This window comes from Trichoplusia ni, chromosome 2 (genome assembly GCF_003590095.1).
Source record: "Trichoplusia ni isolate ovarian cell line Hi5 chromosome 2, tn1, whole genome shotgun sequence".
In the NCBI taxonomy this organism is placed as follows: domain Eukaryota; kingdom Metazoa; phylum Arthropoda; class Insecta; order Lepidoptera; family Noctuidae; genus Trichoplusia; species Trichoplusia ni.
Window position 1 is genome coordinate 5,706,827 of NC_039479.1, and position 25,475 is coordinate 5,732,301.

The 25,475-nt window shown below is 36.8% G+C and overlaps 1 protein-coding gene across 2 annotated transcripts in view; it reads left to right on the plus strand.

Annotated features, from left to right (window-relative positions):
• The window catches only part of LOC113504795 (protein dead ringer), a 102,796-nt gene extending 84,966 nt beyond the window's left edge, over window positions 1-17,830 (plus strand). For both annotated transcript variants that reach the window (XM_026887243.1, XM_026887253.1), the window contains 6 exons: window positions 12,320-12,503; window positions 14,075-14,216; window positions 14,420-14,621; window positions 14,937-15,090; window positions 15,414-15,706; window positions 15,991-17,830. In XM_026887243.1, the coding sequence (XP_026743044.1) occupies window positions 12,320-12,503; window positions 14,075-14,216; window positions 14,420-14,621; window positions 14,937-15,090; window positions 15,414-15,706; window positions 15,991-16,112 (1,097 nt within the window). In that variant the 3' untranslated portion in view covers window positions 16,113-17,830. The remainder of the gene's footprint in view (window positions 1-12,319; window positions 12,504-14,074; window positions 14,217-14,419; window positions 14,622-14,936; window positions 15,091-15,413; window positions 15,707-15,990) is intronic.
• The last annotated feature ends 7,645 nt before the right edge of the window (window positions 17,831-25,475 follow it).

Here is a 25,475-nt window from a genome sequence, read left to right on the forward strand (position 1 = left end):
ATGGGCCCTTACAAATTGGCCTCGTGACGGCGGCCTTATCGAGTGGCGAGAATCGATAAAATCGTTGCCGATGTATCGATACAAGGTTATTAATGGTAAGCTTATTGTACTCAGTAATGAGATAACATTTGTTTTGTAACTACTCGTCGTTATGTTAAGTGGATGTTATTGAAGTTGAATGCATCAATTATTGTTCGCTGATATTTCGCATTTGTAATCAATTAAAATGAATTATAACGCACTTTATTAACTTAAAAGTTCTTTCCAGTTTCTTTGTCCTTATTGAACTTAAATTCAAGAGTCTGCAAAAACAATATTTTTTCGTCAATTGGCCGTCCCATAAAGCAATCGTATCGAAGATCGTTGATAATTCATCCGGCTGCATCGTAAATCGAAACGGTGTCCATAACTCGCGCGGCTTAATTACGAATAAATAAATAAATAATTGAATGTGAGCGGCCGCGGGCCTAATCGATCGTGTTCCGAGGTGTCGGAGGTGCTAACAAGGACCCGCCAGCATTCGAAACGTTTGCTTTTCGACGAGTCGACAGCACCGCGCGTCCGAGTCCCGCGCCCGAGCCCCGCGTCCGAGTCCCGCGCCCGATCCCCGCGCCCAGCCCGCGCCGAGCGCTACCGCAACAGATAACACAATTGGATTCCACGATTTATTGTTATCACACCTTCAGTCAAATGTTTGAGTTTTGTTAATTTGATTATAAAAAAATGTTTCGTCACACGCATTTGCCAGATGATTTATAACTTTAACATTACCTCAAATATAATTTCTACTGTGAGTTGCTGCGTTATTTCAAATTTTGTCCTGAAGTGATTACATCAGTTTTCAATTTAACGCATATCAAATATCAATTTCGCCATAACATTTTCCCACTCAAGATGAGGTCAAAAGTCAATTCCTCCTCCATTGAAACGGACACCATTTAAATATAGTAGCGCGGAAGCAGCACATTGTTCTTTTCATAACGTTTTTTCTCGTGTCGGACGATTGACGCGTATCCATTTCCTCAGCCGAGAATAGAAGCCACCTCCGTGTCGTGCTATAAAATAAAGAGGATCACTCAACGTCGGCCGGCCATCTAGATATAAGGCGATGTCGCTGATTGCCGGTCGTTAGAATCTAATTAGCCCACGGATCCATCACCACGTCTATTTCAATGTCTGAAGAAAATCATTTATATTTGATTCGGCCTTCTGTCTTGTTTGTTATTCGCGAAAAATCAAACGTCAAACTGCTTGTGTCAAGCGGTGAAATGTGCAGCCTACACGAATTGGATTCGTTCGTGACATTGTTTAAATATAATTATCATTATATTATTGAGCAAAGCTTTAGGGTAGGTAGGGTAGATTTCTAAGTGGATCCTAAAACAAAAAGCGAAAATAAAAACTTAACAAACGATTATTCGAATTTGAAAAATTGACAACTGATAAAATAATTAAAAGTCTATTACTTTACGTCACTAGTCTATATTGAAATGTTGTCCCAACAACTGCATAAGCAGACGTTTCTCTGTCACAATCATCAATCAAATTAACAAAATGTTAACGGGGTCTGTCATGCACATTGTCAAATCCAACTAGGTTTCATGGTCCATTAACTCTTTTATCTCTTAAACATAAAACATTCACTTCACGAACATAGCCTACAGGGTTATAAGGTATAGCAAAATGTTAGTCAAATATCGCTGAGTTTGACATAAAAATGTACAAAAGTCAAAATATTTTTAATTCAAAGTCAAATCCAGGTCGCAGAGGTGTGCTTGATGGATGAGCAGCTAAATTACCTCTCCCCTCTCCCCTTCCCCGTTTCCCCCCACTAACGACCCGTTGGCTAAAAGTGATTATTTATACAGTGATGACAGGACTTCCGGCGTAATAGCTGGTGATTAAGACGCTCCTCGATTGAAATCTAGAACTATTTGAATAGATGAAGGTGCTGAATATATTCTGGATAATAAAATATTACTTGCGGCTGAAAGTAAGACTGATGGCGGTTATGACGAAGGTGACTGTTTTGAACTGAATGAGAAATGAAATTCTTTGGTGGGTTTAGATTTTGTTGTGTGTAGACATAGATGCTTTAGTTTAAATTTTAGTTATAGTTTAGAAAGCATATTTATTGTTTCACCTTGTTTGTGGTTAGAATATTAATTAGGAGTGTTCTGACTGAAACTAAAATCTGTAGTTATAAAACTTTGAAAGCTTAATAATTTCCATACACTTTTGTGGCTAGAGCGAAAATAAGACTTCATATGCCTCAACAAAACAATATAATTACTAATAACAGTATTCAATTACGTAACCCCATCAAATATTGACAGTATTACTTTATATCCGATCGAGTAATCTAAAGGCACCGGATACCCCTTATCTACGTACACATGGCAACTCAGCTTCGTACTCTCTAAGCGACACAGTACTGTAATGAAGGTACTTAACTTTAGTGGGGCACTGTACATTATCTCATATCCGCAATATGCAATAATGTGTGTCTTTCCCACGGATGTCCACGTTTGGGCATTGTAAACTGACCGTTTTGATTCTGATGTACGAAACTATGTATATTTGGAGTTATTTAAATAAATTATTTAGGGAAGTAGCCCTTATAAGGCTAATTGTAAAGTTATTTCGTACAGCGTCTACTTTTAGTAAATTGTCTGTTCTTCAAGCCATAAGAGAGACTAATGACGTATTTTACCAATAATCGATCATGATTACAATATTATATTGAAAACTACTGAGCTTATATCATTATAAAGCATTTATAAGTATCCCCGAACTATTACTAGTACGTATTATTAATTAAATGATAGATCGTAACACGGGTAGGCGGTACCGTCACGCCCTATAATTCCCGCCCGCCCTGTGCGCTGGGCGGATCTCGTAGGGGAGATCTTGATTCTTTTATTGGACTATCAATTTGATTAGACATAGGAAATAGAAACATAAAAGTTGTATTGGAGTATCCGTAGGTACACTTGCATGGTAGCCGTGGGATTTAGTAGTTCATTTATTAGTAAAAGTTAACATTAATATTTTGAAAAAAATAGTGTATAGCAAGTATAGAAAAGTATTTGAAACAAAAAATATTAATATTATACCTAAACAGATGAGTTCGTAAAACGACAAAACATACAAAAACACAAGACGGACAAAAATATGAAGACTCTACAAACAGCGCATTCTTTACGAAAAACTTTAAGGAAAATCGACAATATACTTTCAAAATTAAAATCACGAACACCTACAGGAAATCAGTACTCAACATATCTAAATTTAATCTAACGATAGGGCCAGGCGGGGCCGCGGGAAGGAAGCGAGCGATATAACCCGAAGATAAGTTAAACCCGTGGAATAGACAAGTAGGGGCTAAACCTATCGCCACAGCGGATTACGATACAAAGACCGATCTATCAACTGATATGGGATATCGAACTCTAATTCAATTACAATAAATGTCAAAGTTCATGTGTTCTACGTGTAGGTGTTCTCTTGTTATATGCTGTTCTACCTTATTATTGCGTTTTGGGTATGAAAAGTCTGATTATGTATCTGTTTTCAAGTGCAACGGGTGAAGTAAAATATAGAGAATTGAAAAGAAATGTAGTGCAAGAAATTGTGAAGATGGAACTTCAAGATTTTTTCTGTCCTCCAAACCTTAATAGTATTTTACTCATCTCTTTCTACTGCGATTGAACAAATAGTCTAGGATACATTTTGATAGTTACTTATTAGCATACGAATTACCTGGTACCAGAAACACGAGCCACCACCAAACAATCTACTACTAGATAGGCAACATCACTAACAATATTCATGAGGAAATCAATAATAATAATTGTCCTTTCTTCTCTTATAAACCACTGTCGATGTCACCCTGTGCCTTCATCCCATTTATGTTAATACGGTATTGTGGCACACATCATTTGTTCTATCTGAAAAGAACTTCCATTGTCAAACTGTGTGCCCTTTGACAGCATTGTCTGTTTTTTGTTAACCAACACCAGATTATTTTATTTCCGTTACATGTTATTCTTTGTTGTCTCGTTTATCAATATTGGCTTCGCTTTTTTATTTTAAGATCGTTTTATTTTTATTCCACTTAATTATACTTGCAGATCTCCGAAGGTTTTTGGTTGTTGTATTAATGATTTGGTTACGATATTGACATTTCTGTCATGGCAAGTAATTTCTTCAAACTGAATTTTCTCATAAAACATTTTCATCACATTACTTTTTTACTTTTTTTTATCAAAATCATTAATGTTATTCGAATACATTTTTTTCCGTGTCAGTAATAAAAGCTTATCCTTCATCTATTTTATATCTATTACTAGTAATATCACGATAAATATAAGCTGTATGTGTCGGTACTAAAAGTCCCTCGTCATCACCACGACGCCATCCCACATTGTAATTTAAATTGTCATTCACATTACCATTGAGGTGAGACAGCAAGCGCGGTGGCACTCGTATCCTCGACACCTTCGTCTAGACAACAAAACCCAGTGGTTTTTATGAATCCTATTATACTTTTACATATTTAAAGGAACCTTTTACGAGAGCTAAGACTGATGATTGATCTAAAGTATATAATCACCCCCAAGACGGCACAAACCTTAAATGTTTATACCTTTTCTTGAAACTTCAACAGCAACATTGTAAACAGAGATTAGTAACAGAGTATAAAATAAAATGATACACAAATTAAGGGTTGCCGATGATATTTTACGATAGCCGTGAGCGACAAAATATGGTTATAAAAGAAACCATAAGGTCTTAGGTGATGTTATTACAATCAACCACTGTAGATATCGACGGCAGACTAGATGCGACAACATTGAGAATTTTGAGAGAACATTGAGACTTCCAACAAATTTGGACAAATACTTCTTTTATCGCAAAAGTGACGTCACTTTTCACATTTTGCCGACAAGTGACTTTACTGGCCTCCACTTCCATACGTTTAACCATATTTGATTTAACGTAATCCTTCATTAATTAAAATAAATATTCCTAGCAAAAGGTTTTAATTACGATTGTCATGATTAGGTACTGGGCAGTGGCAGTGGCTATACTCGCTAGAAACTACAATGTAAAGCTCTAACTGCCAATTTTCTCCGCACCCATAAAAAAGCATACTTAAAGGTTAAATATAATAATCTACTTACATATGCCTGAGGATACTACCATTCTGAAACAAAGGCAAGTTCCTAATTACTTTTCAGATGTTAACTTTGAATGGATCGAACTGCGTGTACTGTACAGGCTTAATGAAATGGAGCCGAAGATTACCGATACTGAAACTAATAAGGTTCCTGTTCTTTACGAGTAGTTTTGCTGTAGTACTCTCTTCTGAGGAAAGCATTAAAGTCAGATTTACCAATATATTGCATCGAATATCGTAAAACTTCGTTTTCCATACGTTTATTCCCCACTCGAAAATAAGTAAATGGAAAACAGTAATGGTGTTCGTTCGTTAACATTGTGTATGTACGTGCGTTTTATTACAATTACATGATGTAGGTATTGTTCGTATCTCTGCGTGTCATAATGGCGGCTACGTCGCGGCGGATAGCTCAGCTTTACTGCCGCCGATAGTTGCCACCTTCGTTTCGAGGATTCCATTGTTGCATTCATCGCAATGATCCGGCGTAGTCGCATCGTCGTCTTTCAGCCGCATCCGACATTTCCATTGTTGCAATTTTATTGCCGGTGTTACCGTGCTGGCGGAGATCGTAAACTACGCACCAGCACTCGATACGATCCGGGCCGGCGCTGATGGCCGCCGACCGCATTATCGCGCGCCACCGCCACCGCAGCCGCGATTTCATTCGTTTCTAATAAATTGATACGAAGCCCGCGCGACCCGCTATTGGTCGGCTCGCTCCCCGGACTTCGATCCTCGGACGCGAACCGTAAATCAACTTTACAACCTTTAATTACAGATATTTGCCGTCTTATGTGAGTGTACGGGATATCGGAGGGCCGTGCTCGCGAAAATATAGCATAATAATGGGTATTGACCCGTAATGGCTCGCCTGTAGGTACTATCGGCCGCCTTTGTCTTGATTGTTTGAGCGAGAGTATATTCTTTTCTGAATGATTGCCAATTACATCGAATGGCCTCCTGAATTCCACCGAACGCAATACTTTAATCTTTCTCGGTTTTGATTTGCATTCGAATAAATGATTTATGTGTTATTGAGGTATTGGATCTTTGGTTTTGTGACGTTCCTGATTCATTGGTATTTTTAATGTTGTCAAAATTTAAAGCGGCTTGAGCTCAAGTTCAATAATTACAAGTGGGAATGGCCGCAGTGAGTAGAGCCGGGCGCGGGGGCGCAGGGGCGCGAGGGCGCGGCCGCCACAATGTTGCACCGGATAGGGCCGACCGTTCGCTGTTTTAATGTCTCTCAGACGGAATTACGCTGGATTGTTCTCAACTTTACTGCTCCCTTCATGATTGATCGTTGTATCCTCGGCCTTATGTCATTTTCGCGCCGTATCTCTCGGAATTGCACTACACGCAATAAATATTACATTGAGTTATGGTAATTTCGCAAAATTATAGCACATCTCTTTTACTGGCTTTGTGTATTATTAGGAGTGGAACTACAAGAATGTCTTATGAATTTCAATAAATTAGTAATAGGTCGTATTAAGGCACGGTTCGCGTGTTTGTGCGTGTGCGTTTTGTTCCGAAGTGTGGAAATTAACACTAGAATGATCGTATTTCTAAATTAAAACCCCGCTTCGAGGCGCAATAAATTCTTCCGCCCATAAACTTATAACGACTGTCTAAATAGAGGCTAGCTGTCGTTTATGGCCTTAATACACGAATAAGAAATAAAATAAACACTGTGCACTTATGTTTTTAATCCATTTTGCACACCTTTTTAATTGCGAGTGGTTTTAAATAGCGGGAACGAATATTATGGTGGAATGATTTATCGGAAAGGCTTTCAGCGTAATTTTGTGTTTTTAATTAAGTTGCAGTGTGTGGATGTCGTTTTGTCATAAACTCATGATGCAGAATGAAGAGCTGTTGTATTTCCCATCGGAGCTGTCCCGTGCTGGTGGGATTTATGTCGCTACACGCAAATTTCTTTACAACTTTATCGTTATGGCGTGTTGTTAAATTCTTAGTTTATATTGTATCTGCTCAGAGTAAACGCACACTGTTTTCAATATTTATTTTGAATGGGTTAAGATTCCACAGGTGTGTGTAGTGTATATGTATATTTATTAGTAATCTAGGTTTATTTGCAAAGTTTACATTCATGTATCTACTAGAGCCGTAAATGTGTTATTGGTATTCAAGAAAATTTTCCCAACGCCTCCTAGAGACACTTCTTCTATTTAACGAGGTAGGTCTGGTATTTATTTAGTTATTTTCATTTAGGTGTATAAAATATCGTGAAGTAGACAATAAATAATAATTAATGTCCAACAACATGGATTTAGTGTCTCAACACTACATAAATATAATCGTTATTTCTAATATTACACGTACGAACGAATGTAAAACAAAATTTCCTGAAGTTAATGTGCAGTTAAACGCGACTGACACTGTCCACTTGGAGTAATACCAACACTCTCGAATAATTGAGATTGATCGAGTCGTGAATCGAGTGGGGCGGCGCAATCAAAAGCGTATCAGAGCAATGGGCGGCGGGGCCGGGTGAGCGGCCGGCGCTCATTGGCCCGGCGCGGGGTAGCGGCTCCAAGGGCCTTGATTACTGCTCTCGATAAGCGGGAGGCGTCCAATGTCGATTCGATCGATTATCGCCCGTGCAGTCGCGTCGAGCACAGCGCGCGCGACTCGCGGCGCACTATTCCACACCTTGACATTTTGATGACCACGCCGCGCACCGGCTAACACATTATTAATACATTTTTGTCATCACACATTTTTATTAGCACGTTTTTTTAAACAAATCAACATCTTACCGCTATAAAATGTTGCTCATAATTTATAAACGCACCGTAACTAAATTAAATTTCCAACTTAATCTGGTAGTAAAACGGTGCGCAAATCACAAGTTGCAATCTGCAACACTTAAAAGAGATTAGTCTGCTAATCGGGCGTTATTTACAGTCCTTTATCAGCAGTCGGAGGCGTTCGGTTAGACGATTTACGACACTCGCGAGTTGCCAGCACAAAAGAATTAGCCTTTCTAAGCGACACCGAGTGCCAATAAATATCGGGCGAGGTGCGAATAATCGCGGGCAACACTGTAGCGAGCGGTCACTCACAATTTATTCCGTACGCAGTTCCATAAAGCGTGCGTTAGTCCATAAAGTGAAATTCATAATACAAATTTAGCGTAAGGTTTCGTAGGAAAAGCAATAATTTGTCACAATTGGGCACGATTAGATTGGCTCCGCTGGCGATTTGATATAGGTCGTAAATAACGCTTCGGGCGGCCGAATTGAGTGAGCCGTCAGCCGCGCTACGCTGTGTGGGCCTTTATAAATGGTACGTGTATGCAAATAGCGCGCGCGGCTCGGCGCACGCGCATCGAATCGCGCGTTTTCCGCCGCCGGCGAGCCCATGCGTTTTGTGGAAATCGTTATTGGGGTGATTGCTTTCATAAACAATAGCTTTTGTCCACGGTTCCTTGTAAGCGCTGCGTTACTTGGACGGATAACGGGACGCTGACGCTGCGCGCCTGATAACCAGCGCTTATGCAATCTTGTTTAGAGCCAATCGTGCTTTATCTGTACCATGTTCAATTGCGGCTAATTTGTGTAATGTATTTACTATATTCTAGTAATTCACCGTAACCGCTGACCTATAAGCTTACCTCACTTATGATTTCGCTAGAATTTTGTATCGTGCATATTTTCCTGTAGCTCGTATTTTCGCCTGTAACTTTAACAAATCCATTCCACATCTTTTTGTAGTAAATCAGTAGTTATACATGTATAAAACTCATTATGTTTTTCTTCTACAAGAGTGTTGTCAAATTGCAAGTTTCTCTGTAAACAGGAAATGTAGTTTCACATTTGATAACCGTGTTGAATAGCGTTACTTGAGATTGACAGAAGTTTTTATTCGACATTGTATGAATATACTGTAGATACATTCATACAAATTGAATTTTCTACTAAGTTATCTACATATAATAACAGAACAATTTAAATAAGTAAACTAAAATATAAATATAGCTAAGGTACAAACAATATCTCACATCAAAGCAAGTTGCACTATCAAAAAGTAACCGACATTTCTTGGTACTCGCACCCTTTTAAATTTCATTGAGTGCATTGAAAAGTCACAGGTCATTTTAGTGTGGGTAAGCTTGCCATAAAAGTCGCTATCGAGCTCAAAGCAACTTAGTAGGGGGCTATAAAAGTTGTCAACGTGGTGTGACGAGCGTGGGTGGCGACTAAATGCGAATTGTGAATCGATACTCACTACTCAGGATTAGTGATGCGCGCATGTTCCAATTTGAATTACGAATGTTCGAAAGAATACGTTTTCGGCCATGATTGATAATTGTTTGAATTAGGATCGAACGAAATTCATACTTCATTGAGTATCCTTCATACATATCTATAAAAGCACTTTTGTTTTGTCTTCAAAGTTAAGTTGATGACCATTTGTTTTGCAATTTATTAAAAACTCATAATTATTACACACCTTTTCGCCGAAAATTTACAAGGTGTCAGCGTGAACACCAAGTTTGTGACGTCACTTAGGCGTTGAGTCATCTATTGTTTCAATTTATTAGTGTATACTACTGGTTTATGATATCTGGTCAATACTCAGGTATTAGTCATAGTTTGTCGTTTTTCTTGCGAAAATGATGTTAGACAAATCAGTTTTGAAGTAGATACTCTACCTGAAAACTATAGTAAAAATATGTTCTTAGGAAAAAGAGTTTTGTTTTTACTAATATCAACTAAAGTATTCTAATTATTTAGGCTTACAGCTTTAAAATGTCTTTGAAGAGCTCTGAGAACTTTCCGAAGATAAATTATACCTAACCTAGTAAATCTCGTTTCGATTTAATTTTGACCTACGAACACTCATATACCTGAAACCCTAGGTATCTTACAATACCTAAAGGCACTAACACTCGGATTCTGCGCATCATGTTCCACCATTTACTCTTCAAACGTGGCAATTAATCTGGACGGGTGACGTAGCCACCCCTTTCCCCCCTCTTGCCGCCCTGCCCCCACCCCTCTTACCCCCTGGCCCAGATAACCGAGGGAATGATTAACTGCAGACAGGAAGACGGATTGACAAATAGTCGTTTAGGTATTTCGCTAATGTTCCTCTCTCATCAATAAACGATCGAGGCTGTAGCGTGAAGGTTTGTTCTCGTTTCGGTTATTCGCGATTCGGGTAATCTATTTTAAGTATTTACCACGTTACCGGTCGGATTATGGCTGGTCTTTAAATAATGCTACCATCAAAATTATAACCTGTCTGGAAGCAAACTTAGATTAAAAACGAAATAGTCATCTGATACAAATTAGTCCAAGTACAAAACTTTTTGGAAAAGATCTCTTTGTTGGAGAAATTTTCGTCTATCATGTATGTCTCCACATAGTTAAAAAGAGTCTTGAACTAAATCGATCTATTTGACTCAACACATTTTTGGCGAACTTGTACGAATCCCCCTCGTCATTTGTATTTAACTTGTTACTTGATATCTGCGAGTTGACGGCGCAAATGTAACAAATTGTTTGCAACAATCATTTAGACGAAGCTGATTGATTGCTGCCTCGTCAACAAGTCAAATTAAAATAACTCACGAGATACGGAGGCAGGTAGATATTGTAATAGCTCGTGTTACACTTTTAATGAAGCCGTCTTTTTTAGCTTCGGAATATTTTCTTTAAAGTCCTCATTAAAAAATAGACGAGCAGGTTATGCTTTAGGATGCTCTTGAAGTTGTTCTCGATGATTCAGCTGTAACTATTTCAATGTTTTCCAGTAAAGGTAACACAATAGCCGATGATTGACATCCATTTCATAGTTACAAATACAGGTTTAGTCCATCTGCAGCCGACAAAGTAATGGGATATAAACACCGTTGTTTTCTTGTTCAAAAGATGTAAACATCACACGCTGACAGTCCAAGTGTCTCACAAGCGTAACTAAGTAGCTAACAGTTCCTTATTGTAAATCGTGGTGTTGAGAGTTGTCGGTACTGATTCGTCACGTCATCAGCCAAAGTTAACAGCCAAATTACTGTAAATCAAATAGTCGCAAACTAGGCACATAGAACAAACGGGCATGGCTTCCGTGGCCACACGGGCTGTGCTAAATCGGGGCCACTAATGCTGCGCGCGAATCGTAAAACCGCGATCTGACTCGCTCGCGCCCGTAAATCATCGATCGTGCGATGCGATGCGATTCACCACGCTCGCCTTGTTGCCCACTTGACGCGGATTGTCACAGCAAACGCTTTTTAGCTGCATCAGATAAATTATGTTGTACGGACAACTTTGTTATACCTGACCCGACAATGTCGGGTGACAGTAAGGCGTGTAATGCGCCCATATAATGTTGATTAATGTCTTCAAGTGGACGCAGGTGGCGATAACCTACCGTTGTCAACTTAATCAGTTTTTCTTCAGGTTTATAGATACAGTTTAGTGGTTATAGCATTAAAAGTATTTCTTTAATGTTTATTTCGGGTGCTATCAAACTGAACACAATTTGATTTACACTCTGGTTTGGTTCAGCTTGATCTAGCACTGTATCTGTTACCATATGCTTATAGAGGTGTAGTTTGCGTTAGGTTTTACGACCCTTATGAAGTGCGCAGTAAAGGGTTTTACAACTTGCAATAGTGAGCAAATGTAGTGCCCGCCTCTATTCGGAGTTATATCGTGATGAACATGTTCCTCGTGTTTGTAAGACTCTTTTGTTACTTTATGTATTTAGTATCCCTGATTTTGAATTGCCTCTCTCGTATTTTAAGAATTTTTATCGCCAACGGATGTTGTATTAAGTTAATGCCCGTCTTACTTAGTTAAGTATTACAATTTAACTTAATCTTTATGTTTGTTGTAAATTATGGAATTACTCAATTTATATGTGGTACTGGTAGCACTTGAGTCGCTTCTATTGCATACGTCTATTGCTCATCCTTTTATAAGATTAGATAACTGTCAACTTATTGATTTTGAAGTCGATAAATCAACCAGGTATCTACGAGCTATCATAGATACTTTTGCACCTTCATATAGAAACAACAAAACATTTCCACTTAAAAATATGCTGAAATCTAAAAATATTTAAAAAAATCCATTAACCTTACAATTTCTCTTGTTCTAGGTACTCCGATCAACCGGCTGCCGATCATGGCGAAGTCCGTGCTGGACCTGTACGAGCTGTACAACCTGGTGATAGCGCGCGGCGGCCTGGTCGAGGTCATCAACAAGAAGCTGTGGCAGGAGATCATCAAGGGGCTCCGGCTACCGTCCTCCATCACGTCCGCTGCTTTTACTTTGCGTACACAGTAAGTTTAAACTTTGCCCTATTCATAATTTGCCTTTAGTGGATATTTCTTTTCTCTGGAGTATTTTATCCGTACAGAAAAAATAATTTATGATAAAAGTTTTCTCTTTGCATTTTTTAAGTGCGATTGAGTTGGGGAACCTTGTTTGCGGGAATTCATTAGTCGATAGTTTCTCTCTAACTCTAGTCCTATAATTCTCATTTAATTCAGTAAGAATGACCCTAAAATCTAGAACATTTTCGACAAAAGGTAACTCTGTGTGGTCTACAAGTCAGGAGCTCGCTCCATATTCGACCTGCTTTGTAGCACATCCTCATTCAAATTCTCACGAGGTGGAGACAAAAGCTGGCCCACAATAGTGGTACGTGAGCGTCCGTCGCGACAATATGACAACTTCATAATTAATAACCTTAGCTCATCTCGGCCGATATAATTTCCCATTTATCTTTCGAGAGTTCATTCACCTCGGCTTTTGTCGGTTGCCATAAAGGTGGTATACGTTTATGATTCAAACTGTGCGACGGTTACGCACGATTCAATGATTTCGAACGCAGCTTCTTTTATTCCGATCTGTTTCTGTATGCGACTCGTAACGTTCATTTTCATAGTGATTTTGTAACCAAATATTTCAAACGATGACAATTATTGTCGTCTTGTTAAGTAGGTATTGTGATTTAGAAAGCTTTGGCTATTGTTTAATGAGTAATTTATTTAGAAATGCTAATTGTTTAGAAATTGATATTGGCAGAAGAGATGCTGGTTGTCATTACAAGTCTTATTATTGGAAGCAATTATTTCGTGCATTATTGAATCTGCAGATTGGAATATAATTGAAAATAAACTATTTACTACATCTATCTCGGATAGCATTACTCATAATATATTCTTAATTTACTATAGACACAAAAGTATGCTGAAGCCAACGCTTAAAACACAAAGTGACATTCATAAAATTAGACTAACGTAATGACGAATGTCGTATATATAGATCGCATGTGACAGTTTTAAAGGTGGCGTTTTTATGAACCGGCTCTCATTGTGCCGCGCATTAAATATGTGACCGCTTAATATGACATATGGAAGGTACCACAAAGGAGGCATATAAAATTGACAACTTACATAATAGGATTAACATGTAATGGTGCGTATTATACTTGAAGGATAGAGTTTTGATAATAATTGGTCTTGGAATATGATTTATAAGGTTGTCAGGCCTCGGCGTAGCAATAAACTTATTATTGGATTGAATGGTGACATATCTTATGATTTATACTCTGCTTGATTGATACGGAGATTATTTTGAATGATAATAGTTTTGAAATCAACTTTGGCGGTGTCGTTTAACACCGCATCTTTTGTGTCGCCATGTCCTTTGGTCTTGGAAGTGGAATCTTCGAAAGCGTCTTTAGAGGCGGTTAATTTTTTGAATTTATGAATTGTGTCATTTATTAAGTAGCCTCTATTTTGAAATTGAAATGAAAATTTTACCACGTACATAAAAAAAATGAAAATTTCACAACTCTCTTGTTATTCTAGAAGACCATGAGATTAATAAAGTTATCTAATTACAGATACATGAAATACTTGTATGACTACGAGTGCGAGAAGAAGAACCTGTCGACCCGAAGCGAGCTGGACGCGGCTATCGAAGGCAACAAGCGCGAGGGGCGCCGCGCCTCGGGCCAGTACGACGCACAAGCCGCATTGGCTATGGTGAGTATAGTCACAAGTTATTGTAATCAAATATTTCATAAATCAGTACAATACATTCTCTATAAGTATTTAATGAAAAACTGACAGTTTTGTCTAATGATGTTCCCCATTACGAAGTGACCTGAAATTCTCAAAATTTTCTTTATACCTATATTCATTTTATGCTTTACCATTATCCATACTAAAGTTACCATTTCTTCCAGCCTCCCCTAAACCGTGGAGTACCGGCGTCACTAGCCCAGCTCTCCCAGCACATGCAGCCTCTCTCCCTGTCACTCGCCGGTGTGGCTCCGCGCCTGCCCCCACTGCCGCCGCACGCGCCGCATCTGGGACAACACGACATCGAGTATAGAGTCCGCGAGTACATGAAAATGATACAGCAGCAGCGAGAGCTTATGAGAAATGGTAAGATTATACTTTCAAGTTCTATGGAAGTAGGGAGTATAAAAGTAGGATAGATGAGAAACAAGAGAGTGTAAAGATAAAATAAAACATAACTCTCTAATATTTTTAAAATATAAATGACCGATATCGTTCACGAATTAAGTATATGTGCCTAAATTTTATTCATCTCTTTTTTCTGTAGGTTTCATTGGACTGTGTCTTTGCTTAGCTCTTGTTTCCACAAAAAGAAGAGAAAAACCAAAATACTCATAAAGACTAATACAAAGTCACTCCAGATGAACCTATGGTAAATAACTAATGGTCTATTGTCCACAGGTTCCGAATCGCCTCCGAACAACGGCCCAGCCCCGATCATGTCTCCCCGCGACGCCGCTGCGCTCAGTGCGATCGATGTCTCCCGCCTCACGCTCTGGTCGCTCTACAATAATAACAACAACAACAGTCCACAGCCAGACCTTGAGCCGCAACGGTAAGTTTATAATACTGATGAGCTTATGTTTCTTAATGTGAATATTTAGTTTGACTTAAGATAGTGCCTTGAGAGACACCATCATTAAGTACTGGATTTATAACTAAATTAAAGTTTAACACAGACACCAAACATCAATTTCATTTAATAATACAGTAAAATATTGGTAGAGTAGCTATTTACATTGGCAGTAATGATATCAGTCAAAAGCTTCCTAAGATGTCTGTGATACAACATATCAAAAGCTTCATTCAAATCCCTTATATTAAGCACTCAGGGATTTTTCGTTCTGACACTTTCCTTATCCTCAGTATGGCTTACAGCGAGGCTCTGAATCTGAGCGAGAGTCCGAATTCGAGCGTGAGTGGAGGGAAGCGCGAGGCGTGTCGGTCGCCCGCGCCGCCGGCCAAGCGCCGCACGCCGCGGCCGGCGTCCCCGCGCGACGCGCGCGACTCGCGCGACTCACGCGACACGCCGCTCGCGCCGCTCTCGCCGCACTCGCCGCACTCGCCGCACGCGCGACGACACGCCCGCCGGGATGCTTCGCCGCCGCAGATCAACGGCATGCCCAATACTAACGGTGTTAATGGAGCAGCTTTCAAGATTACTACTAGAGGTAAGTTTATAATGTATATCATAAAATTTGGATTTGTTCGATATAAGGACACTTAAATTTTTAGTATTAGCTCTTAACGTAAAAGTAATATTCCCTAAATATGAAGAAGCCTTCTCCCAGCTATGAGGCTGGTATTATTATTACTTTATGTTTTTCAAGTCCAATTTTGCTACTGCGCTATATTTGATCTATGAAATGGCTCTTTTCATTTAAACACACAACCAGCCATTAACTAATCACGAAACGTGTAAATTATACCATTAACATTATATTTCCTTCCACAGGTGACGCAACCACAGGTGACCAGCAGCTAGTGGTCTCAATAGAACTAAACGGAGTCACGTACGAGGGCGTCCTCTTCCCATCAGGAAACGGTCAAAACGGGCACAGGCAAATGGTGTCCTAAATATTATCCTAGTTATTAGTTATTGCAGTCTCAAGCATCGAGTATTCATTCGGTTTAAGATTTTTCAATAGCACAAATGACTGGCCAGTTAAAAAATTGAAGCTCTTTTGTTAATTTTTGAGATGTCATCTCATACAGGATGTTGCCGAATTGTCCATGTTTGGGAGTAAGTTGAGTAAGGAGGATACTTTTGCTTTATGGGAAGCTAAAATATCAAACACCTATTTTAAATTACTAATATATAATAATATCAAAATGTCGAAAGTAACATCGTTTAAATGTATTCCCTAGTCTATGTCTCCTCGCTTTCTTCTTCAGAGCATAGGCAGAGAATTTCGTCATCAAACTGTATTGTCAGGGTTGAGTTTATGCCTTGAGTTACTTAAAATAAACTTGTTACTATTTTCAGTATTAAAATAATACGGTCTTGCCTTAGATAAGGTTATTGAAACATCTGTTTTCTATTTAGGTATATCCTCAACTGTAAGTCTGGGCCTGGCTTTATCTTTACCTATTTCAATATTCGGGACTTGAGGCAGCAATTTATATTGTTTTAAAGATTGAACTCAAATTATTCGAGATAAGTACAAAATTTTCACTTTGCCTATCATCCAATACAGATATTATCATCCACTTTTTACTTTTAATGCGATTAAGTTTTTTATAATTTTTCAAATTATTTATAGTTCTCAAAAATCAATTCACTGCCTAAAAAGAACGTGGAATTATTTGTAAATAAAATCAACATGAAATAATTTCATTGCCGTTTTTAATAGATGTTTTGTATGATAATTTTAATACATTTTTTTTATGATGTCATCCAGCTAATGACAATGTGTAAATATAGTTTTTAATTTTTACGTTATTTATAATTTGACAGATGTGTGATGAGTGGACAGGTCGCGTCTGTTCTGTGTTTGCGTAGTCTCGGTTGTATTTAGATTGTGGTGGCCTACTTATAATGAGCAGGAGTGAGCTAGCAAATTTCAAATGCAAAGTGCCATTAAAAAGGTAATTATGTAAAGTACTTGATTCTGTACTTATAATTTGTTACTTTATTACTGCAGACGTGTGTTCTGTTGGTTGAAGCATACTATAAATCTTATTTACGATACTTTTAAAGAGTATTGTAATATTAGGGTATGTTTCAGCGAATATGTTATTCCATACATATGTGACTAGGCAACATAATCTAAATATATGTCGGCTTTATTTGTATATTATTGTAAATAAAGGTATTGTGTGGAAGTAGCTGCGTTTTATACACCGTTTCGTACGTTTGTGATTCGTGATTCAAAAAGGTGTATATTTTAATTTGTCGATGAAGATGTCAGTATTGTACTTAGCATGTAGGTATTTATAAATTGTGAATTGAAAACTTTTACTTTGGACTAAAAGTTATTTAGCTAACTAAAGAACATAATCATGTTCGATATTCTATAATAATGTCTAGATAAATTACGATTTAAATATAAATTGTGATTACATAATAGACCCCTATTTCTTACTCTATAACTAATAGCGGTTATTACGTACAAAGTAAACGTTGTTCTCTTTTTAATTGTAGACGTTTATGAAAATATTAATAAAATCTCTATGGTACGTGATTTTTATAGATTCAATCAACTTGGTTTTATAATTTAAAAGTAATAATTTTCATTTCCATTCAGTCAACAAGTTAATGGCTGAAATAGTTCTCGAATAAACGTTTGAAATAGTCAAACTATTTTATTTTACAGATAATATGGAATAGCGAAATAGATGTACTTAAATTCCATTCACAAATAGGTTTTTAGCATCACAACATGCCATTTCCTTAGTTTTAATAATTAAGTGTAATTTTAGTACTCGTCGCAATAGTTGATTATAATGTGCCCGTTTTAATGTGCAGTTGAATTAAGCTATGGCAGCTTGCCTCTATACATAAGTTTTCATAAATTATAATAATCGTAGTGCAATAAGCGATATCCAAAATTAAGAAGAAAAATCTCCAGTTAATAAAAAATATTATCATAACGTTGTAAAAAATAATTGAAGGAAAAAAAAAGATTTTTTGTAAATGACTGATTTAATGTTTTATAACTTTAGTTAATTTAACGTATTTAATTTTAAAGATTATTGTGTAAAATTCAATTTACTATTAGCTGCGTTATTTGAGCTGAGTAGTGTTAGATGTTAGTACATTCCCGATGTACATTGTTAAGAGCAACATATATACTACTGGCCTACTTATATAAAGGTAGTGGGGCCAGGGATTACGCATTAGCGGATTTCGTATTACACCAAAAATTTTTGATGTATTCAAATAATTATACACGAATAAATAATTACGTATTACGAATTATGGTTTTTGTTTACGGTTTTTCCCATCCCTAATCCTTGTCCCGTCTAGATGAATTATTTAGGTACCTTATTATTTAGATTTCTATGTGAATTACCCACTTTAGCAAACATTATAGAATGTGACTATTAGAAACAGAGTCAAGTTATTCTCAATACTCAATACTCAATACATTTATTGCATTCCACAATGTGAACTTAGGTGGTAGGTACACAAGATACATTAGTTTTGGAGCATTGTGGGCCCTGTCGGGCATAACAAAAATAAGAATTTGGAGGAGGGCTATTAATAACATTTTCAGTTTTACAAATTAATAATAATATAGGTAAAGTATTTCTACAATTCTTATCTACATTTGGTTTTGGTATTCATATCTACATTTCTATGAATTTAAATTATAAATATATTTTATTATTATTCTATATGAATTAACACTATTTATTTATTTCTGTTTTAATTATTTACTTTATCACTTAAATATTCTTTTATACTATAATAACATTCTTGGATGAGGAATTGTTTTAAATTGTTTATAAATATGTTACATTTTTGTTCATTTTTAATTTTATCTGGTAATTTATTGTATATTTTGACTGACATTACTAAAGTACTTGTAGAGTGTATTGTCATCTTAGACCCTGGTAGGTTTAGCCTGTTTTTGTGTCGCAGTGTATAGTTAGTTTGTATGTGTTCGCGTGTAGTGAAGAGTTTTTGATTATGTCTAACGAATTTGCATATTTCTAAGATATATATGGAGGGAAGGGTTAGAATTTTATGTTCTTTAAAAAAGGGTTTGCAGCTGTCTGTGTTTTCTATGTTAGCTAATATTCTAATAAGTCGTTTTTGTAGTATGAAAAGTGTGGATGCGTCTGTACTATTACCCCATAGTATAACGCCGTAGTTTAACCATGCGTTTGCATAGGCATAATACGTAACCAGAGCAGTAGAGAGATTTGTTGCTTTTTTAATTTCACGGAGGGCATAGGCGAATTTTATAACTAACTTTGATAACTTTGACCTGATCTTTTTAATATGTGATTTCCAGTTTATATTTGTATCTATAGATAAGCCGAGTAGGTTGAATTCTAGTTATATAAAGTCATGAAATATAATAGTTGTAGTTGCTAATGATCCCTTGCAAAGAAAGCAGCTTGAAGCTTAACTGCTTAAGTTAAAATAACAGTCAAAATCCTAAGTGCTGATACTTAAAAGAAACAAGAAGTCAATTGCTTCTTCTATCCTTACTACTTCAAAGTTTACTAAAGATAAGGTAACTGTTTTGAAATTTACTTACAAATTGTGGAACATGCGTTGTTAATACAAAATTAAAACACTCCTAATTTCAATACAAGTCCTAAGATCTGCGGACAAAGACGAGGTCATAAAAGCGCCATCTGTTAATTTGATAGCGAACTCTTACAATATCATGTCTACTAGCGACATCTATTGCACTTAGATCTAACTATGTCTGAATGTGAACAGCTTGTAATTGACCGGTTGAACGAGTTTACGTTACTTCCGACAGATGGAACTACATGTACAAAAAGAAAGAAACGTACGGAACTTTGCATTATTATGATGGGACAATCAGATTGAAAACTGGTACGAAAATGATGGGGTAGCCTGCCACGGTTAAAGGTATTTTTATTTGTACTGATAAAAATCAGAAGGAATCATGTTTCTTGAGGTTACTTACTCAATGCATTTAATTTCAACCGGTTAAAAAAATTCAATGAGGCTATTCGTCTTCTCCAAGTGTTTTGCAATTTTAGTGCAATTTCCACAACCATCTTAAAAGACAATTAAAAATAAGTCCCAAAAACAGGAAGTGAAATATTTTAGCGAGTTGAACAATTTTTTTTACATCGCATCATAAACTGTTTTTGCTAAAGCAATCTTATAAACTGCCAACTTATTTCATTTGACTCGCTTTTTCATTTTTATTTCGACTGAACTTCTACGCAAAAGAGCTTATAAAAATGCCACTGGCAGATAAACGCCTTGAAGACACATCTCTTGTCATAACTTTCCGTTAAACCAAAGCACAAACTTTATCTTCTAGTTCTGTCTAAATCTGCCCAAACTTCGAAATTGTCTCGTACGCAAAATTAACATTTGAATAGGCAGTAAGCAGATAAGTTGAACCTCAGTCTTGTCCTTTGAACTTGGGGTTACTAGGGGTCTTAGGGTCGTCTTTATTAGCATAGGACCCTGTTTATATGGCACACATTGAATTTAATTCAGATACTGTTATTGCTTTGATTGTTCTTGTTATTGCTGATATTGAATTTGAAATCTAATTGTTTGAATAGAATTGAGTTGGATTTCAAATAAGAGTTAAATTTTTGTTTTTTGAGATTACTTATGTAAATTGAAAATAACTGTTAGTAGTGGATTGATCAGACCTTAATGAATTAAGCTTCATCTCATAAACGACGCACGGGGTGTTAAAAGTTTTATTTGTCTGTATTTTTGTGTCCGCGACATGGTATCTCTAAAACGGATAAACCAATTTTGATTTTTCTTTTTATATTTAAAAGGTGGATTAGGATGGGTTGTTCATAAATATGTTTAATAACAGACGTGACAATTAAAAGTAGAAACAAGGCACTAAGACACCTCAGAAAACAAATGAGAACCGTTTCAACCTACTCCGGATTTTTTACACACTGAAATTGAATATCGATGACTTAATTAAGAAAGTTCCTAGCTTCGTTTGATGAGAAAATTGGAGGTGAGAGAAAGAGGGAAGGGAAAAGAGAGAAGGAAAGGGGAAGTGCAATTATTGTAAAGTGAGAATATCAGTTACTATTACAATAAACATTTTATCATAAACGTATCGTTTCTTCCATAATATTCTTTTACAGAAGTATTGGAGGAAATGGCGAATCTTCTCTACAATTGATCACAAACGAAGCTTCGCTCAAACACAGTACCTACCTTTAAAATATTTTCTGTTACTGTAATGAAAGCAGATAAACCCCCATTTCGCTATTTATGTATGGAAATTGGATTAAAATGACACTTTTAGTATTTTCTTTAGCATTTTAGCAACACCATAATTGGAAATTCAATACTGTGCGGACCACTCACGGTCAATACTTGACTACTTATTTCCAATAATTGACTTGCCAAAATATTAATTAGAATAGCGTCAAATCTAATCCAATTGCCATTCATTCATCGGTCATTGTAAAAAGCGGTATTGGGGCCCCGTGCTGTACAGTATTGTACGATTAGTACTTTAATACGTAGCTACACGTATTACCTACTAGCTGTTGCCGGCGACTTCGTCCCCGTGGGTAGAAGATATAAGTTATGATTTATACCTGCCCTGTTTTTTTTTACATTTTCCATTGTATCTTTGCTCCTATTAGTCGCAGCGTGATGGTTTATAGCCTAAAACCTTCCTCGATGAATGGTCTATTCAACACAAAAAGATTTTTTCAATTTGGACCAGTATTTCCTGAGATTACCGCGTTCAAACAAACAAACAAACTCTTCAGCTTTATATATTAGTATAGATTAAAAGATTTACCACCATGGCTGAACCGTGTAATTACCAAGAGTCAGACAGTAAGTAGCAATGACTGATTATCGGGTTTGACCTTGTATTCTTTCTGACATTTGATTCACATGCTGTGATAAGATACGAACCGAAGAGTAAAGTTAATTTTTATACCTGTAGATCGAATTTAATAATTATATACTACTAGCTGTTGCCCACGACTTCGTCTCCGTGGGTAGTAGATATAAGTTATGATTTATACCTGCCCTGTTTTTTTTTACATTTTCCATTGTATCTCCGCTCCTATTAGTCGCAGCGTGCTGGTTTATAGCCTAAAGCCTTCCTCGATGAATGGTCTATTCAACACAAAAAGATTTTTTCAATTTGGACCAGTAGTTCCTGAGATTAGCGCGTTCAAACAAACAAATAAACTCTTCAGCTTTATATATTAGTCTAGATTAGGAGGATAATTTTTTTATGTATTTTTTGAATGGAATGTGTTTAGATATATTTTTTAATATGAAGTAGTTTGTTTTCACACCTTCGTACGAAAAGATGGGTGCATTTTTTTCGGATGAGAAATCATAAAATTGTATTTGACCCGAAAATTTTACTGACTAAAACCCTCTAATGTTCCATTCTTTGCCTTTGTGTTCAAAATTGGTCAAGTTGTGCTTTTGGTCAAGATGAGCTTGAATAAACATACATATAATTATTATTTTTACCAAAAAAGCAAGACAATCTATGAAACTGAAAAGGTACCTCAACTTATTTTGGGAAAAGTCATCATCTGCCTAGCCTTTTCCCAACTATGTTGGGATCGGCTACCAGTCCAACCGGTTTCAGCTAAGTACCAGTGCTTTACAAGGAGCGACTGCCTATCTGACCTCCTCAACCCAGTTACCTGGGCAACACGATACCCCTTGGTTAGACTGGCTGTCAGACTTTTCTGACTATCTGTAACGACTGTCAAAGATGTAGGAATAACGGCCGGGACCCACAATTTAAAGTGCCTTCCGAAATACGGAGGAACTCGTTATGACAAAGATGGTTACCCATCCACGGACCAAGGTATGCTTGAGCTTAACCTGTGATCGAATCACTTATGCGGTTATAGCTTAGCCATTTATAGAAAGAAAAACAATTCGCAACGATTTACACCGAAAACAAAGAAATAAATTTAAAGGATCACAATGAAGTACGTGTTCAATAACAGTCTAACTCTGGCTTAGTATTCAACAGAACCAGTTGTTTGTCTAAACCTTAATCTAGGCTAGATTTACTTAGGCCGTGAAGCTTAATTCTGAAATTAAATTTGTGAATGAACGTCTTTAAAATGTATTCAGTTTAAATTAAATTAGGGCATGATCAATACAGACATTTAATCTTTGGATTATTTATCAATTTAGTACTTAGGCCCGTGGCAATATGTAAAGGGTGCCCGTGGCCAGTACAAGGATGAAACCGAGCTGGTGATTTAACCGACGTTAAAAAAGAGGTGACTCTTCCACAGCATTTTAGTCTATGCAGCCTAACAGAAGTATTTTATCCTTTAGTCGCGGGGGCTTCATAAACACACAAATCACGTGCACATACCAGACACCCAGATTCGGAACAAGCATTCGTAGATCACACAAATGCTTGTCCTACACGGAGATCGAACCACGACACGTCACGCTCTCTGGGTTTGGCATGACGACCTCAACCTCTCGGCTAAAGAGAAGAGCTCTCTTAATCGGTGCAATCTTTCCGATTCGACAAACCTTCAGATTTCTGCACTAAACTTATAATGACACTCGCTTACGTTAAAAAGAATTCAAAATAAAATTGCCCTTCTGCTCGAGATTTTAGGCTAAATAAACTGTTGACAAGACGAAATATGGACCTTATATTTCCAAATTCTATCACATTGTTGTTCCAATACCGTGAAAATTAAGCCCTACTTAATATCCAATACGTGACGACTACACATGTTGATGTAGGTGTCTACCCGCTACGTACGTACAGATCTCGAGATGCTAATTTACTCCAAAAATACACACATTTTGCATGTACATGTGAAATTTTGGGAGGAACAGTATCGCAGATGATTCAGTTGTAAATTAATATTGGGTATTGGATTAATGATGTTTCTACAAACTTTATTACCAGCGATAACCCCAGGAAAGTGGAAATCGAAAGAGGTTGATTTATCAGGATTTTGGATTTGTTGCACGGATAGCCAAGTGGTTGTAGTCACTACGTCAAACCCAGTGCGTAACGTGTTGCGGGTTCTATCACTGTGTAGAACAAGCATTTATGTAGACAAATACTTGTTCTACGTCTTTGTGCATGTGACGTGAATGTTTGTGAAATCCCCCTAAATACAAGGACTCAATTTTTTTGTGAAGTAGAGTCCTTTTTTTAAGTACCAGTGAGGTAACTTTGCAGAACATGTAAGAACGTAGCTAATGACATGGGGTGAATATAAGTTCTTGCTGAAGAACTCTAACAGTTGGTCGACTCTACCCCTCAGAAGGCCGGTTCTGTTTTTGCACTGAATTGGCATTTCCATGCAACGATTAAGAACAACCTTCTGGGCACGTTCCCCACCTTCGACAGGTTTGAAGATATCTTTTTGACACTACGTAAATAGTTAGAAATAATTATATTATTATATTCTATTTTTTGTTAGTTAACCTAAGTTTAATTTAAATAAAATGTCTACAGCGATTAACAAACTAAAATGATTTTAGTTTTACTCTACCTTGAAGAAAATTCAAGTCATTAGCGATCAATGTTCATCATCGTAGCCTAGAATAACAATCATGATCAAATATATTTTATTTTAAATTAGACTTAATTTAAATAAAAACTTTAAAATGTAAAAATAATGTCTAGATACGCGGTATCAAAATGTCATTCTTATAAAGAAGAAACCCCAGGAAATGCTCTCAAAAATCTTACAGTCACACTGAGGCTGATCTTATCTAGACAGTTAATCACGTTTAAATAATAAATCTACTGCGAATGTGGTGTGTCAGTCCGAATATAAACAAAAAGGTTTTGACAGAGAATTGTCACGGCAGTCCCACGAGTCTTAGCAATTAATTCGTTGGGCGGACGTCACGCATTAGTGAAAACATTAAAAAGATTTTTACATACATTTGACTATTTTTTTAGTCAATTTAATCTGGTTAATTGAGGGAGCATAGTCTAGATTTTTTGTCTAGTTCTGATTTGACAAGTAGTCATTTTGTTCTGAAGGCTTTTATTTATAATTTAATTTATTGTAAAACTTATTATAATTACACAACAATGGTTGAAATCACGCGTGATAAAATTAGACTGTAACTTTATTCCTAAAATAGAAAAAGTAATTTAAAACAAATTTTGATAACTTTGAAGTAAATATTTCTGAAATGATCTTTCTAATTCATTACAATTTCTTTCATTAACAACCTCCGTGCGTCATTCGTACACCCACGTCTATCTTAATAGTTGTCTTATCCCTCAAAAAATATTCTTTTTAATA